The sequence below is a fragment of the Tauraco erythrolophus genome, chromosome 29, assembly GCF_009769465.1.
Source record: "Tauraco erythrolophus isolate bTauEry1 chromosome 29, bTauEry1.pri, whole genome shotgun sequence".
In the NCBI taxonomy this organism is placed as follows: Eukaryota; Metazoa; Chordata; class Aves; order Musophagiformes; family Musophagidae; genus Tauraco; species Tauraco erythrolophus.
This window is the reverse complement of record NC_141493.1, coordinates 5,907,701-5,924,089: the sequence shown is the minus strand read 5'-3', so window position 1 is coordinate 5,924,089 and position 16,389 is coordinate 5,907,701. Positions and strand designations below refer to the sequence as shown.

General features: G+C 63.4%; 3 protein-coding genes across 4 annotated transcripts; 2 read left to right on the top strand and 1 right to left on the bottom strand.

Moving 5' to 3' along the window:
* The first annotated feature begins 295 nt into the window (after positions 1 to 295).
* Positions 296 to 1,585, top strand: LOC104374678 (interleukin-1 receptor antagonist protein). Of its 2 annotated transcripts, XM_086628104.1 has the most exons (6): positions 296 to 336; positions 431 to 479; positions 564 to 753; positions 864 to 1,034; positions 1,144 to 1,289; positions 1,373 to 1,585. In XM_086628104.1, exons 1-6 carry the CDS (start codon positions 296 to 298, stop codon positions 1,583 to 1,585), a joined length of 810 nt encoding a protein of 269 aa, XP_086484230.1. The 2 variants fall into 2 exon arrangements, with proteins under 2 accessions (XP_086484230.1, XP_086484229.1); XM_086628103.1 differs by having other exon boundaries at positions 431 to 753.
* Positions 1,586 to 5,398: 3,813 nt separating this feature from the next.
* CKAP2L (cytoskeleton associated protein 2L) lies at positions 5,399 to 10,431 on the top strand. Its single transcript, XM_086628010.1, has 8 exons — positions 5,399 to 5,467; positions 5,761 to 5,865; positions 6,204 to 7,339; positions 7,780 to 7,972; positions 8,583 to 8,738; positions 9,230 to 9,293; positions 9,512 to 9,659; positions 9,752 to 10,431. The coding sequence occupies exons 1-8, from the start codon at positions 5,399 to 5,401 to the stop codon at positions 9,993 to 9,995; spliced, it is 2,115 nt and encodes a 704-aa protein (XP_086484136.1). The 3' UTR covers positions 9,996 to 10,431.
* Positions 10,432 to 11,621: 1,190 nt separating this feature from the next.
* LOC147526687 (cytosolic purine 5'-nucleotidase-like) lies at positions 11,622 to 15,534 on the bottom strand. The gene is made up of 18 exons (XM_086628176.1): positions 15,440 to 15,534; positions 14,895 to 14,968; positions 14,682 to 14,799; positions 14,498 to 14,593; positions 14,320 to 14,411; positions 14,165 to 14,222; positions 13,945 to 14,038; positions 13,775 to 13,828; positions 13,596 to 13,679; positions 13,407 to 13,448; positions 13,229 to 13,348; positions 13,016 to 13,082; positions 12,769 to 12,939; positions 12,536 to 12,587; positions 12,388 to 12,448; positions 12,097 to 12,273; positions 11,838 to 11,939; positions 11,622 to 11,730 (listed from the first exon to the last, which is right to left on the bottom strand). Exons 1-18 carry the CDS (start codon positions 15,532 to 15,534, stop codon positions 11,674 to 11,676), a joined length of 1,614 nt encoding a protein of 537 aa, XP_086484302.1. The 3' UTR covers positions 11,622 to 11,673.
* Positions 15,535 to 16,389: the final 855 nt, after the last annotated feature.

Here is a 16,389-nt window from a genome sequence, read left to right as displayed (position 1 = left end):
GCCCCACACACCAGCTCTGCCCCTCGCTCAGCACCACAGCCCTGCCTGTGGGCAGCCCACCCCCCAGCCCTCCCAGTTTCACCAGAGGAAATGGGCAGCCCCAGGCGTTGCAAAAGATGGAAATTCCGCTCTGACGGTGCTTCCTTCCAGCAGCTCTTGAAAACCCACTGCGCTGATGCCACGCTCAGAGAGTGCCCGAGCAACGCTGCGGGCAGGACAGGCAGGGACAGGCAGCCGAGAGCTGGCAGGTACCGGCAGGTCTCTGTCTCCCAGGTTTTCGCAGTCAGCGGAAGAGATGGCGTTCGTCCCTGATTTGGACACACTGGAGAGCAGCAGGTAAGCATGGCTGTGCTGGGAGGGGACACTGGGGACACCATGCCACTCTGGTGCCATGGTGGCCCTGGCTTCACCATCTCTCCTTCCCTTCCAGCCTGAACGAGGAGACGTTTTACAGCTCTGACTGCCCCTGCCCACGGAAGGTAACACTGGGGCGATGGGAATGGCCCCGAGACCCTCGTGATGGGGAAGCCAGGCTCTCACCCCATGGCCTCTTGTCTCCCCAGAAACCCCTCCTGGACTCGGAGGTGACATCACCTGGAGTGGGCATCCAGGTGACAGTGACCAAGGGGCACCCCGCCAGGACCTTTCGCCAGGCTGCCGTCCTTGTGGCGGCTGTGACCAAGCTCCTGAAGCGGCCGGCACACAGGGACTTTGCCGACAGTGACCTCGGGGGCTTCCTGGATGATATTTTCGGTATGTGAGGGGGTGGTGTCGGGGGTGTCACCCCAGCCGGGGGGTGCTCTTGGGGGAGGCTCTTGGACCCAGGTGCATCAGCATTCCCCTGACCACCTCCCTCCCCGCAGAGCCCGTCTCCTTCCAGCAGATCAAGAGCAGCCACGCTGGGGCACCTGTCTACCGCTACACCCGCTCCCAGTCCTTCGACATCCTTGACATCGACCACAAGTGCTTCGTGCTGGAGTCACCCACCCAGCTGGTGGCCCTGCACCTGCAGGGACCCTCTGCGGGGCGGAAAGGTGAGGTGACTTGGTCCCAACTCAATGTGCCCATCCCCAACCCCAGGACCACCCGGGAGCCAACCCGCAGGCCCGGGACCACCCATTAACTCATCCGTTCTGTCTGCAGTGAAGCTCAACATCGCTCTGTACCGTCCCCGGTCATCACAGGGTGGCCCGGGGACCGGGCGGGTGCCCGTGGCATTGGGCATCAAGGGCTATCAACTCTACATGTCGTGCGTGATGAGCGGCGCTGAGCCCGTGCTGCAGCTGGAGGTGAGGGGGGGGGTCCCGCCACCTCCGTCCCCCACGGGGCTGGGGGCTTCATTCCCCGCTGAACCTTGTCCCCCCGGTTGCAGGAAGCTGACATCAGGAGGGACATCGAGAGCGTGGAGCTGACTCGCTTCATCTTCTACCGCCTGGACAGCCCGGCTGAAGGCACCACCCGCTTCGAGTCCGCCGCCTTCCCCGGCTGGTTCATCTGCACCTCCCTGCAGCCCCGCCAGCCCGTCGGCATCACCAACCAGCCCGACCAGGTCAACATTGCCACCTACGAGCTGAGCGGGCGCTGAGGAGCTCCCGCGCCCCAACCCAACCGGCAGTCGCCGGTTTTCAGGCTGTATGTACCGAGTACAGACCCCCGAGCGGGGACCCCTGTCTGCCCCCTCTATTTCAGGTGAAATAGCAGCTCTGGGCCCCGTGGGCCCCAGTCACCCCCATTCACACTTATTTATGGTGCCCGGCACGGCTTTCGTACTTATTTATGGTGTCTGGCACGGCTTTTGTACTTATTTATGGTGTCCAGCCCTTGCTTTTAACTTTATATATCCAGTTTATTGGAAATATTGTGGTTTCGTTATTGGGAATGGGAGTGTTTGTTGCTGGTGGAGCTGGGAACAGATTTCTCAAATGGCGTCGCTCAGCGCTGTGTGCTCCGGGGGTTAAATGAGGTGGGGGTGGTTTATGGCTGGAAAATCCCACTGTTTCTGCGAGCTTTCCAGGCCTGCGGGCAAAGCCAGGGGGTGGGGGGCAACCCCCTCAGCGTTGGGACCACCCCAGGCCTCGGCACTGCCCCATCTCCATGCTCGCCCTGCAGTGGTGGCTGAGGTGGGCATCGCACAGGTGGGGGTCACCCGCAGCCCCCAGCAGCTACCCTAGAGCTGCCACCTCACCCCAGCCGCTGCCACCACCCACTGCTGAGGCATGGCGTGGTGGGCACTGGCACGACGTGACATCACGTGGTGCGGTGTGGTGCCACACGGCATGGTGTGACACGGTCCAACATGGTGCGGCGTGGAGTGGCATGGCACGGTGTGGTGTGCTGTGACACGGCATGGCATGGTGTGGCGTGGTATTGCATGGCATGGCATGGCCCGGCGTGACATTGGCATGGCATGACATGATACGGTGTGGCATGGCATGGTCTGGCATGGCGTGGCCTGACATGACATTGGCATGACACGACATGGCATGCCGTGGCACTGTGTGCCATTGCACGATGCGGCATGCCCAGGCCGCCCCACCGCCCGCTAATTGAAGGACAACGGGTCTAATTGACGGGGCAGGCTCCGGCGCCATGTGTGCCCCTCGCCCCGCCCTCGCCCCGCCCTCGCCCCGCCCCCTGCGCCGAACGAGCCCCGCCCTCTTTGTGGCCCCGCCCGCCCCGCCCCGCAGTGAACAACGCTGCCAGCCGGGACACTTTGTCACCGCCCCCCTGCCCGCCTCTAACCAATCACGGCTCTCCCCGCCCGCCAGCCCCGCGCGCAGCCGGCTGTTTTGCGCTCTCCATTGGTCGGTTTGAAGAAGGCGGTGGCCAATGAGCGCGGCGCGGCGGTTGGCGGGGCCGTTGTCTGCGCTGAGGCGAGCGCCTGGCGCGGAGCGGGCGAGGGCGGCCACGGAGGGTGAGGGGCCGGCGGGGTCCCATGGGGTGGGGGTGACGGTGACGGGCGGGCGGAGGCCCGTGAGGCTGCGGACGCTGCGGGCTTGGGGGCGGGCCCTGTGGAGCGGAGGCCGCGGGGCGCTCTGCGGGGTGGGAGGTGACGGGGGGCAGGGGCTGATGTGGGGCGGAGTGCGCCCCCGTGGCTGTGGGCGATGAGGGCCCTGTGGGGCGGGAGTGTGGGAGGCCCTCTGGGGTGGGTGGGACACCCCGCTAGGTACGGTCTGGGGGGACTCTGTGGTGATGGCGAGTGCCCGTGGAATGGGGGGTGCTGGGGGGGGCAGGGGTGATCTGCGGGGTGCTGGGGGGGGCAGGGGTGATCTGCGGGGTGCTGGTGGGGGCAGGGGGTGATCTGGAGGGTGCTGGTGGGGGCAGGGGGTGATCTGCAGGGTGCTGGTGGGGGCAGGGGGTGATCTGCAGGGTGCTGGGGGGGCAGGGGGTGATCTGCGGGGTGCTGGGGGGGTAGGGGTGATCTGTGGAGTGCTGGGGGGGCAGGGGGTGATCCGAGATAGGCTTGGCTGGCCTGGTGGGGTGGGTGGGCCTGCCTTGGGGAGTGGTGGAGAGGGGCAGGGATGGACTGGGTGGCTGCTGGGACTTGGGGAGGAAAGTTGGGGAGGTCTGGGGGCGTGAGGGTGTTGCGTACATGAAAGGGTGTGCGGGGAGTGACCCATGAAATGGGAGTGTTGATGTGGTTTGGGAGGGCAGGCAGCGTGTGGGTGGGCTCGGGGCGTGCCTGGGAGTGCCTTGGAGACTGGGGGCACCCAGGGTGGTGTGCTGCTCTTGGGGCTCTGTGGAGGCCTTGGGGAGCAACATCAAGGGCATGGGGTGGCTTGGGGGGCAGGGGGCTGGTGGGGATGACTGAGGTGCCCTCAGGACCCTGGGCGTGTGGGCTATCGGATGAGGGTGGGCCAGCTTTAGGGACAAGGGCGAGGCCCTGAGGACAGGGCGATGTTGGACTCCAGCCAGGCCGGGCTGTCCCTGCTGTGAGATGCCCCAGTACCACAGCCAAACTGGGAATGTCCTGCCCCTGCAGTTGAGATGCTCCTGGCTGTTAGCAGAGGGCTCGGCCACAGTGAGGTACAGGCTCATGGGATGCGTAGCCAAAGCCGGGTCATCAGCAACACCTCCTCTTTACTTCTGCAAACTGACTAAGCCCCACGCCACTGGGGTTTTGACCAGCGTCACACCATGAGCGTCAGAGTGCCCCAGTCTTTGTGTGCGCACGAGCCTCCGGGCAGTGTCATGTGCATGGAAACACTCGAGGAATTTCTGGGAACAGCATTGCCAGGCTTGGGCAGGGAGGGTGGGAGAGCTGCGTGGTGGTGCTGTGCATGTAAAAGAAATCCGTAGTTATCGGCTCTCCGAATAACGAGGTCGTGGGGTGTGCACGGCTTTTTCTGCCGTCTCTTTGCAGGAGAGCGGAGAATGTGGCTCCAGGAGCACGAAGCAGCCAGAGAATATCTGCAACGCCTGAGTGCAAAGTAAGTCAGAAGGATGGTGGGCTGGGACTAGATGATCTGTAAAGGTCCCTCCCACCCCAAATCGCTCAGTGATTCTCTGAGGCGAAGCTGACTCGTCTGGCTATTTTCCGAGTGGCCGGGCGACTTTCTCATCCCCGCTCCTGGGTGTGACAGAACAGGCCTTGGCACCGACAGCTCAGCTTGGTAACCAGGTCTGGAAGAAAGGGTGGTTCAAGTCTGCTGCTTTTTAATTGCAGCTGTCAGTGGCCCCCTGGGGGAGGTTAACAGCAGGCAAGGGCGTTTTCGGGGCATTTAAAAGGAAATGGGTACAGCCAGCTGCTAAATGAGTTACTGGGAGCCCTTCGCTGCCTTGCTCAGTGTCTCTGGACCGGGCTCCGTGCAGATGTGCCGCTGTGAGGCTGCGGGTAGCGCGGCGCTTTTCTGCAAAGCTTTGAAATGGAGCTGCTGATGCGCTTGGCAAACTGGAACGCTTGAAAGACTCCCCGTTGCAGTGAGTGTTTCTCATGACGTCGTTGTGGGAGGAAGCCGTAAAACTTCTCTGTGGAGAGAAGATAAAGGGAAGCAGGATCAGAGACCAGAAAGGGCAAACCGAGTCCCTGGTGCCAGGCTCTGGGAATACAATAGAAATAAGGAGAGAAGAGTCATGATCTTTCTTTACGGCATAGTTCGTCACTTGTGCAGAACAGAGGACAATGCCCGAACTCTCCGGGCTCTTTCACTCCAGAAAAATGTCTGCACGGGCATCAGTCTTCCTTAATGACCGAGCTGCCAGCTCTGGAGCAGAGAGGTGGGAGAACCCCGCAGCTGGCTGCTGTCAGAGGGCTGCACTGCAGGGAGGAGGAGAGGATGGGGGGAGCTGACAGCCAGGGCTGCTGTCCCACCTCCCCGCGTCGCTGCCAGGACTCGAGCAGCTGAGGAGCTTGTGAACCAGCCGCTGCAGCTCCCCGTGGCGGAGCAAACCCTGACGGATGTGCTCCGACACCGCCGGCACCTGCAGCGTGGTGCCAGCTGGCTCGGACGCACCTCAGCTGCCTGCGGCACGCAGGGCAGGTCAGGATGCCAGCCAGGGGCAGCAGCACCAGGAGCCCTCCAGACCCATTGCCTGCTGGGCCCCTCTGTGTGCAAAAACCATTTTGGTTACTTTTGTTGTCGGTGGAAGCCACAAGTTTGGTGACAGCCTTGGGTGTCCATGTTTTGTGTTGCTTTTCTGTTGCCACCCAAAAGAAAAAGAATTAATATTACGTGGTACTTCCTTGGCAGCTCTTAGTTTTCCAAAGGTGTGACTGAGCCAAGGAGCAGTGTTTTAGATATTTAACCTTTTCTGCAACAGCTGTTAAATAACCTGGCACATCGTTTAACTTCCTACAGACCCTTTTCAAAGGACCAGAGGAATCGCCCGAATCCACCCTTAGAACCAGGTTCTAAGCTAGATGGTGTAAGTAGAAATCTTCTGAGTCCAGTTTTGTATTTCGCACTTGAAGTGAGTCTGGGCAGAACAGGGTACCCAAACCAGGGTGGTGAGTTCCTGACCCAAACGGGGTGCAGTCAGCAGATTGCCAAGTAGCCAGCAATAAGTCAACTAATCATTTTTCAGAGGAACTTGGTGTGGGAGACTCATCCTCTGCCCATGTGCTAGTGGGTCTTGTGTCATTGTTCTGTTGACAGCTGCTTTGTCACCATGAGCCTTCCCGTGGACATCCCCTGGGCTAGCAGGGCTGGGGCAGGGGCAAGCTGGTGGGTTGGAGGCAGCTGAGGTTTGCTTTGTCTCTCCAGGTTGACAGGAACAAGAAGGACGTTCTCAGAAACGTGCCAAAGGGTGCTCAGAGGGACGGCAAGCTCGGTGCCAAATCCACACAGCACACTGGCCATGCTGCTCAGCAGAAGTCTTCGAATACATCCCAGAGAGCGGCAGTGGCGCGTCCAGAGCAGCCGAGGAAGAGCACAAAGCTTTCCCAGGGGCTCGTGCCAAGCGTGAGCTGCTCTACACAGCCCAGAGGGAGGCTCCCAGCTTCAAACTCTGGCCACCCAAATCCAGACAGGAACAAGAAGCCTGCACAGGAGACTGTCACTGCTGCAGCACATCGGGCTGAAGGTGACCACCCCCCTCCGGAGGCACCTTGCTCCCTAAACGAGGGTCTGCAGGACAGGCTGGTCTGCAACAAAGAGAACATCCGAGCACAGATCTCTACATGCCCTGTGCAGAACAGAGTTTTAAAGTCTGATGGAAACAATCTCGGGAACAGGAGAGTCTTGGCTCCTAGGCAAAGCTCAGCTGCGCTGTCGAGAACCGTGACAGGCCCAAAGGACAGAATTAATAGCCACCGGGCTAAGGAAGAGCTGGTTCAGGGTACATTCAGCAAAACTCTGCCAGGCTCAAAGAGCACATTTCAAAAACCAAGTGTCAGAACTCAGCCGCTGCAGCCCCCTCGGTCACTTACTGCTTCTGCTCGTGTGCTCCATAAAAAACCAGGAGCAAACCAAGAGAAATCCAAAACAGCAGGGGAACCCCCAGGAAAGCCACTCGGCACACTTCCAGCAGGAGGCCTCAAGCACCATAGCAGACCCCCACAGCTGAAAAGATCTCCCACAAAGCCTCTAGCCCCCAGCAGGCCCCAGGGAACCACGAACCTGAGCTCCAGCCTGAAACCGGGTGGCCCAGCGCGGTGGCAAAGGCCCGCAGCTCCGGGGGGGGCGGGCAGGAAGGACATGAAGGCGATGCCTCCCGGGCACACAGCAGCATCCCGAGTGACAGCCCCCCCAAACCAGCCTTGCGGCACCCATGGCTCCAAAACTCGACCAGCTGAGAATGATTTTCGGGATGGGAGAGAGAGGTTCAAACCAGAGCTGCCAAAGGCGAGCGTGCCACAGGCCAGGCGTGTTCCCAAGACCCCATCGGCTGCGGACCGTAAGTAAGTAGCAGCCTCGGCCGACCCTGTCACTGCCTCTGGGGCACAGCAGAGTTGGAAGCGTTTAACTGGGAGAACCACCACTGACCTGCTGAAAGCAGGGTGCAAAGTGCCCCCATGAGCGGTGTATGCCTGTTTGGAGGCTGGTGCCCCAGAAGAGGAGGGTAGGGATGCGGTTTGGTGGTGCCCTGGGTTCCTCTGGCACTGATTCAGTAAGCAGGAGGAGAGCGTGTGGCCGCTCTCCTGGTTTATCTTCGAGGTGTTGAAACCCAAGAGGGTTTTCCTTTCCCCGCCAAGAGTGCGGCTGCTATTTTAGGGCAGATGTAGAGGTTCTTCCGGAGCAGCTGAAGCCAGCTGGAGGGAGATTCCAAGGGAAAACAGTAGGCTGGCACGTGCTGGCAGTCCGCTGGGGTGGTAACGGTGAGCCCTTGGTCCTTTGACAGGAAACAGCTGGAGGAGTGGTTGGCATCCAAAGGCAAAACGTACAAGCGGCCACCTATGACGCTGCTTCAGAAAAACCCAGTGAAGCTGTCCTGGAGAAATGTCAAGGAGAAGGAGAAGCCGGAGAAACCAGAGCAGCTCTGCCTGGAGAAGATCCACAGTGTATTGGCTGAATGCCTGAAGCTCGCTGAGGAGGTGGGAATGGGAAAGGGGCTGCTTGAGCCGGCTCCTCTTCTCCTGGAGCATCCTAGGAGATGAGGGCTCCTTCTCCCCCACCGGCACAGAGAGGTCTGGAGCAAGCGTTCCTGCTTGGCACCAGTTCGGGGGGTAACATCCAGCACAGGAAAAGTAAAAGTCCTTGTGGAGTTATGGATAAGGCAACGGTGTGCGGCGAGACGCACTAACGAGTTACACGGAGCGATATGGGGCTCGCGGGTGTCCCAGTGCCTGGAAGTGCAGGAATCTGCAGCAGCTGATGGAGCCAGTGTGAGGTGCAGCCCTGGTGGGCCTCACGGCTGCTGGGAAGTGTCACCTCCGGGAATGCTGGCCACTAGCCCTGTGCTGGGGGCTAGCAGCTCCACTGGTGCCGGCACTGAAGAGTCTGTCCCTCAACATCCCTCTGAAATACGCGTTTCCCGAGGGGGAAACAGAGGCAGGAAAGCTGTTAGGCCACAGTCATGCAGGAGACTTGGAAAAAACAGATTCTTCAGACCCTTCTTTTCCTGGAGAGCGCTGGGAGAGTGGTTACGTGCTCCGGCCCTTGCCATTGACGCCATTCTCTGGGACCTTGCCCTCCCTCTTGCAGGGTGTCCAGGCAGAGGAGCTGGCTGCAGTACTGTCCCGCGTGCCCCAGGCGGAGAAGTTTGCCAAGTTCTGGATCTGCAAAGCGAAGCTGCTGGCCCGGAGCGGCACGTTCGACGTGACGGGGCTGTACAAGGCGGCGGTCTGCGCCGGAGCTGCGGTGAGTGAGGCACGCGGCTCTCCTGTACCTCCCCGCGTCCTCTGCCTCTGCACCAGCAGCTTTCCTCAGGATCCAGAGGCTGGATTTTGGGATGAGGTTAGGAGCACTAGTCACTGATAAAAAAGCCTGTTAGAGCTGCCGGTCTCGTGTTGTCCTGTAGAAACACCTTTGGCTTTAACCGGCCGAGCAGGCGGTGCTGCGCGGGCACGAACGGGATTGGGGGAGGCCGGGGGGACACACACCCTGCACTGTGTCAGGGCTGTAGCCAGAGGCAACGTGATGGCAGCTCTGTGCTGGGCCGGGAAGCGTAATGGCAACATCTGGTGGCATCTGCCCAGTTTTGCCCATCCGCTGACAGATCTCACTCAGAGAAGGGGGAATTCTGCAGCCTTTTCCCACTGTCTCCAGCATGGGGTGTGCGATGCAGCAAAAACCTTTCCTGCTCTTCAGTTTTAACTCCCAGCTTGACCCGCATTCTGTGTTTTCTGCAGCCGCTGCAGGAGCTCAGAGAAGTTGTCCTTGATATTTTGAAGGCCGGAGACCAAACGTCAGAAGGTAACGTGCGCATGTGGCTGGCAGGCTGCGGCGTGGGCACGCTGGGCTTCCCTGCTGCTGGGGCAAGATTCTCAAAAATGGGGCAAGATTCCTCTGCTGGGGCTGGGCACAGTCCTGGCGCAGCACGCTTCCGTAGCAAGGTGCCCTCGCCACGGTGTGGCAATCCCTCCCCAGCTGCTGCTCTCTGTGACTGTGCTGCCCTTTTCCTCTCCTGCCAGGGAAAAAGGCCGAGCAGCCTCTTCCTTGGGAGCCTACAACGCCTTGCCGGAGCCAGAGGGAGCACGTGGTGGCGACTCCCCACCCGACAGGGAGGTCCCTGACCCGCCTCCCTGTCTCCATCAAGCTGCAAGTCACGTCTGCATCCAGGTGAGGCTGAGCTGCCCGCTCCTGGCAGCAAGCACCCTCTGTGCCAACGCTCCTCTGCAGCACTTACCTAACAGCATCCGTCCTCTCTGCAGGAGAAAGGAGTTTCTGGAAGGCCAGGAGCTGAAACTGGTGACGCCAGTGCGGCGCTCGCTGCGGATAGAGCGAGTTGGGAGCCGCTACCCGGAGATGCTGCAGGACCACGACCCTGTGGTGTCATCCCTCAGCGAAATCCTGGATGCTGAGGAGGACGCGCAGTTCTTCTTCCGCAAAAACGAGGCTTTGCCAGAGGTGGCGGAGCTGAAGGGTTTGAGTTTGTATCCCCCCGAGCGCTGCTGAGCGATTCCCGGCGGGATGCAGGCCGCTTGCTGCCCTGTGCTGCCTCGCACACGCTCCAATGCCTCTGGAGTTGCCTCTGGGATGTAAATTCGCGGGGGTGGCTCCGAGTGAGCCCGTTTCCGCTGTGTAAGCCCCATTTTAAATACACAAAACTTGCAGCAGAGAGGAGTGTGCCAGGTTGGGGCTGGGAGACACGGGCCGTGCCCCCGGGCTTGCCCTCGGCCCCTCTGCTGTGCCACACACCCCAATTTTTCCCGCTGGAGGATGATGTCAGGGAGACTGCAGCACTCCAGGCACCTCCCGGTGTTTTGGAAGATGGCCTGAGGGATTTGCTCCAGAGTGGCGTTGTGCCCTACCTGCACGGCGTTCCCTGCCAAGAGGCACGCACAGACCCAGTGTCTCAAAGCAGCGTGGCAGCACCAGCCATGCCAGACTTGGGGGGGGGGGGGGGGGGGGGGGGGGGCTGGGGTACCCGTGGGGCCACAGTGGCTTCCGCACAGGCCCCGAGGATGCTGCAGGTGGCACACATGGGGTGCAGAGGTCTTGGCATGCCGCAGGCCAGGCCCCTGGACACGGCTGGGGGTCTGGGATGGGACAGCCAAGCACTCTTAGTGCACCCAGGACCCCTACCTCACACATTGCACCCAGAGCAGGTGGCAGCACAGGGCTGCTGGTGAGGGGCTGGTTGCTGGGGGCTGGCACGGTTTCCCTGCTGCCAGGAGTGAAGCGGTGTGGCTGCCGTGACAGGTGGAAGGGAGCCCCGTTCCCTTCCCATCCCCAGCAGCCCTGTCCTCATCCCACCCTTCTGCCGCCTCATGACACAGCCACCACCGGGGGCTCAGCACCTTTATTGAGACCCCTCCATGCTGGAAGGGGTCTGGGAGCAGCACCTGGAAGTGTGAGCGCAGGGCTGGCTCCGGCCCCTGCTCTGGGGCGCAGGACAGTGCTGGCAGAGGTGGGGGTGTCCTGGGGCTGCCACCCTCTGCCCAAGGGCTTGCACTTGGCCCAGCTGCTGGTCAAGGACTGGAGAGCTGCCCTTTGCCCCCAGGCGTGGGGGCAAAGCCCTTTTCCTTTAAAATAGCCAGTGTGCTGTTCCTGCGGTTCCAAGAGTTTGGGGGTCTTCTACAAACTGAAAAGGGCAGAAAACCAGCAGTGGGTAACAGCAGGTAAAAAGGGATGCCCAGGGAGCAGCAGCTGCCTCCGGAGCCCCCCTGTGCTTGAGCAACAGCCACCCACCTCCCCCCCGAGCCAGGCCCCAAGGCTGTGGGGCCAGCACTGGGCACCAAAGCTGGCAGGGCAGAAGCTGCTGGGACCACCGACCACTTCCAGTGCTGCCCAGCACCAGCGGTGCTGCTGGATCCCTGGCGTTAGGCAGCCCCAGGCTGGCATCGTGTGGCTGGGAGAAGCAGCCTGGGGGGGGGCCATGGGTGAAAGTGGGGGCACTGGACAGCCCTGGGGGTGGCCCCTCTCCCAGCTCCTGGCGCAGTCGGGAGAAGGGCACCGCTGCACTGGGACAGGTGTGACATGGGGCACAGGCCAGGGCCACCAGCTGTCATGTGGTCACTGGAGATGGTGGCTGACCACAGGTGGCTGCAGTCTGCCAGCACAAATGGTCCAGGGCCACTGCATGCCCTCCTGGGGGCTGGCACCTGTCAGCTGCATTGGCACTGGGGTGGGCTCAGGCTTCTCCATCATCATCCTCCTCCCCGCTGCAGTCTTGGGGGACCCCAGCAACCTGAAAACAGAGTTGAGGCACTCTGTGGGCACAGGACCCCACCTGGTATCAGAGTGCTGGTGCTGGGACCCCTGTGCTCTTCTGCCCCCTTGTCCCCTGCCACCTACCTGCTGGCCGGGGTGCCCATGCTGGACCAGCCAGGGTGCCAGGGCCGTGCCTGCCTCCCCTGTGTCCAGGCGGCCGTGCTCCACCGTTGACTCGTGTGCCATCTGTGGCAGGGAGAAGGCTCACAGAGAGGGTCCAGCACCTCCCAGACAAGGGGCTGGGTGTCCACCAAATGCCTACCATCAGCCCTATACCCTACTCAGGCAGGGAGGGAAACTGAGGCACGGTGGGTGAGTGTGGAGGGGGCCAAGAGCTGCATACCAGAACAGGGGGTGCCCGGAAGAGGTAGCTGAAGGGGTAGTAGAGGAAGTTGATGAAGGAGGCGGCGTAGAGGTCCGCGTAGCGCATCAACTGGTTGGCAAAGAGTGTCTGGCGCGAGCCGCAGCGGAAGAGGCTGCCCATCTTCCCGTAGCACATGTCCATCTCGTGCGTCACTTTCTGCGGACGCAGCAGGATGGTCAGGGCACCCAGCGCCCTCTGGGGTGCCCCCCATGGCGGGGGGGGGGGTGCGGCTGAGCTGTGTGCCAGCTGGGACGATGCTGTGGGCATCACCTGGATGCGGCGCTTGATGGAGCTGATGTCCGGGCGCTCGCTGCTGCTGCTGTCCAAGTGGCTGGAGACAGAGAGACCCGGCTGGAGGCTCGCCTGCAGGGTCCCCCACCCCTGCCCACTGCCTACTGCCCACCCTGTGCCCACTCACTGGTACAGCTCTGCCAGGAAGAGGTCCAGGCTCCGCAGCTCCTCAAACAGCTCTGCAAAGGCAACGGAGCCGGCTCAGCCCTGGCAACGTCCCCCACTACCCATCAGGGCACATCCCACATGGGCCGGTTTTGCCATTGAGGGCGATAGGAAGCCCTGGGCCACCTCCCCCAGCCGGCCTCGGCCGCGTGCCCGGCCTGGCAGGGTCCGTGTCACCAGCTGGGCGCTGCTCACCGCTCTTCTCCGTCCAGACCTGCAGCTCGCGGGCCAGCTCGGGCACCACCAGGAAGGTGCGCCAGCCCTGCCGCTTCTTGGACTTGAGGATGTCCCCAAAGATGTGGTCCCCCATGTAGAGGATGTCTTTGCCCTTCACGCCCAGCAGGTCGCACACCACGTCCGAGGAGCCTGCGACAGCCAGAAGTCAGGGCCATGGCACGGACACATCCCCTGTGCCACCCACGGAGCCTGGCCGGGCGCTCACCACCGGAGTAGACAGCGCAGTGCTGGAGCGGGCCGGTGTACGTCCCGATGCGCAGCTTCCCCGTGTCCTGCAGGACAAGAGAACCCCCCGACACGGGGAGGTACCATTGCCTGTGCCCGCTCAGTGCCCACCCAATGGCAAAGCCACCGTGCTTTGCCCATGGGCACCCCTGCCGTGTCCATATGGTGCCCACCACCCCCGATAGGCCCCCACCGTGTTGACTTGGCGCAGGACAGTGCCCTCGGCGAAGAAGAGCGGCTTGCGGGTGTCCACCACGATGAGGTCGAAATAGGATCGCCACGGGCGCTGCCAGGTGCCAGGGTCAGCGAGTGGCTGCTGATGGCACCATGCCCGCCCCCCCCCCCCGACCCCACACCGGGCACAGACCCACCTTGTCCCCGTGGCCGAAGTCAAACAGGTAGGACATGATGGCCTGCAAGGACATCCGGCAGCTCCACCACTGCCCCTGGGCGGGGGCACACCCCTGCCTGCGCTGTGCCCCCCAGGGCAGGCTGGACCTGGGGGGGCACGGGGAGCACACGGGGGCGGGGCCGGGCGGACACAGACCCCCCCTACTCACATCGGTGTAGTTGTAGTCGCTGTTGGTGGCCAGAAAGACCTTCCCCACCTCCTTCATGCGGCTCAGCAGCAGCGGCACCCGGGGCTGGCGAGGGGGGCGAGTCAGCATGGTGGGGGGTGAGGGGGCCATGGAGACCCAGCCGAGGGGGGCTGGTGTTGGGGGGGGGCACAGACACTCACGTCCTTCACCACGTATTTCTCCAGGTTCTCCAGAGTCTTCTCCTTCAGGCAGCCCTGCAGAGGGCATGGACGGGTCTGGCCCTGAGTGGAGGACGGGGCCTCCCCAGCACCCTCAGCATCACAACCCCTTCCCAGCGACCTCCCCCTTGCCCCCTGCCCACTGCCCCCACCGAGAGGTGGACGTGGTCCATGGCCTCCCGCACATCCTGGAACATGCTGCGGAAGGACATGAAGAGGTTCCCGTGCTTGTAGCCGGTGTCACAGCTGCAACGGTGCGGAAAAGAAGGTGGGGGGGGGGGGGAGGGTGAAGGGTCTGCCCTGCCAAGGGGAGACCTCCACCCCACCCCAGATCCATCAGGTCCGAGCCCCCACCCACCATCTCCCTCTTACTTGACGTATCTGGAGCAGTTGGTGAAGAAGTCCACAAGACAGGCGTAGAGGTGGGCCTCTGCCGGGGAGGGGGCTGTGAGACCAGGGGGCACGGGGGGAGGGCAGCACCCCACGATGGGGTGAGGGGGTCGGGGTGGGGGTGGTGGCCCACTCACCTGTGAGGTTGAAGAGGGTGTTGAGGATGTGGAAGCGCTTCATGTCATCCCGCTGGATGAACTTGTTGGGGTAATAGTGGAGGATTTCAGCCCTGGGGAGGGAGGGCAGAGCTGCACCCCACGCCGAGGGTCCCTCCTGTCCCTCCCCAGCCCCAGTCTGGGGGGGACCCAGACTCACCCCTTGAGGAAGCGGAAGCCGTGGGCGCAGACCAGCAGGTTCCCATGGGAGTCCACCTTCAGCAGGTTCCCATACAGGGCGTCGAACACCAGCCCCCTGTGCCGCACGCCCCATCAGCGGGTGGGGGTCCCACCGACACCCCCACCCTGCCCCCTGTGTCCCCCCCAGACCCGCTGGCACTCACCGGGTGGGGAAGGTGGGGTCGTACTTGTAGGCGAGGATCTCGTGGGGGTACCCGATGGAGACGAGGTGCTCCAGCAGCAGGGCGAAGGCCAGCTCCTCGTAGTCGGGGGACTTGTACACTGGGGTGGAGTGGGGGGGTGGTGTGGGCAGGGGTTGGGGGGGGTTCCCACTGCTCCCCACCCCATTTCAGCCCCCCCACATCCCAAAAACGCACTGGCCAAAGTGTAGTCCATGTCGAAGCCGAAGCACTTGATCTTCTCCAGTGCAAGGCTCCGGTTGACAAAGATCCTGGGAGTGATCGGGGGCGGGGGGGTTATGGGGTGGAGGGGGGTGTCTAGGACTGGGGGGGGCGGCATGAAGGAGGGGATGGGGACCTCCGTCCTTGGCCGGGGGCTGCGGGGGGGACTGCGTGCCTGCCCTGGCCCAGAGGCCCCATAGCGAGTTACTGGAGCAGAAAAATGGGCTTTTGAGCTGGAAAAGGAGCCCGCGGCGGGGAGGGGGGGGGCGGGAGGCGGTGTTGCAGGGCAGGGAGGGGAGATGGTGGCCTCTGCGCTCTCCCGCACTCCCCCCGAGTCGTGTTCCCCCCCCTCCTCCCTGCACCTCTGCGGTCCTTCCCCCAAGTCCTGCACCCCCCCCAAAAAGTGCCCCCCCCTATACCCGCTCCCTCAAACCCTTTCCCCGCCGCTCCACGTCCTGCTGCCCCTGCTCGACTCCCCCGACCCCCCAAACTCCTACCCCCCTAGCTCCCCCCCGGCCCACCGGTGCTGGCAGTCCCTCCGCAGCGCCCGCGGGTCGCCCTGCCCCGGGGCCGGGGCCGGGGCCGCCGCCGGGCCCCGCTCCCCCTCGCTGCCCATCGCCGCTGCCTCCGGCCACCGCCTCCGGCCGCCGCCGCTTTAACGGGGCCCCGCGGGACCGCCCCGCCCCGGCCCCCGGCCCGGCCCCCCCGGGAGCAACAGCCGGGACGGGACCCTGGGTACGCCGGGGTGGTGGCCCCCCCCAAAATGGAGCAATGCGCCCCCAAATGAGGCAGTGTCCCCCCACATGCCCCCCCCAAATGGGGCAGCGCCCCACGTCGTGCACCCCAAAACGGGGCAGCGCCCCCCCATACATCCCAAAACGGGGCGGTGACCCCCCCGTGCACCCCCAAAAGGATCTCCCTTCCCCCTTCACGGACCGTGTCCCCCCCTGGTAGTGCCCCCCGTGCCCTCCAGCCCCCCCCCCCCGGGCAGTGCCCGAGCCGCCCCCCGGAGGAAGCGCCCTCCCACGGCCCCGGCCCCGACGGCGCCGGGAGCGGCCGCGGGCACCCGCCCCGTCGCGGAGCCCCCGGGGCCGGTGTTTGCCCAGCGGGGCCGCTGGCAGCGGGGAGCGCCCGGCGGCGAATCATTAACCGGGGTCAAGGACCGGCCCCGCCGCCGCCCCGAGGCTGCCCCGATGGGCGCCCCGGCCCCGCCGGCGAGGGGCGGGAGATGGGGGGGCAGGAGGCACCTCACACCGGAGGGACGGGGACAGGAGTCCCCCGGTGTCACGGGACGGGCTCTTACCAGCCCAGCGTGCATCCCAGCCCTGCGGGGGGGGGCTTATCAGGGCCCCACACCTGGGTGGGGGGGTGGCAGGTCCTGACCCTCTTGGCAGCCAGGGGTCAGGTCCCATGGGACACAGTCCAGTCCCAGCACATCCCAAATCCCACGAGACACGTTCCCAAGCCCACT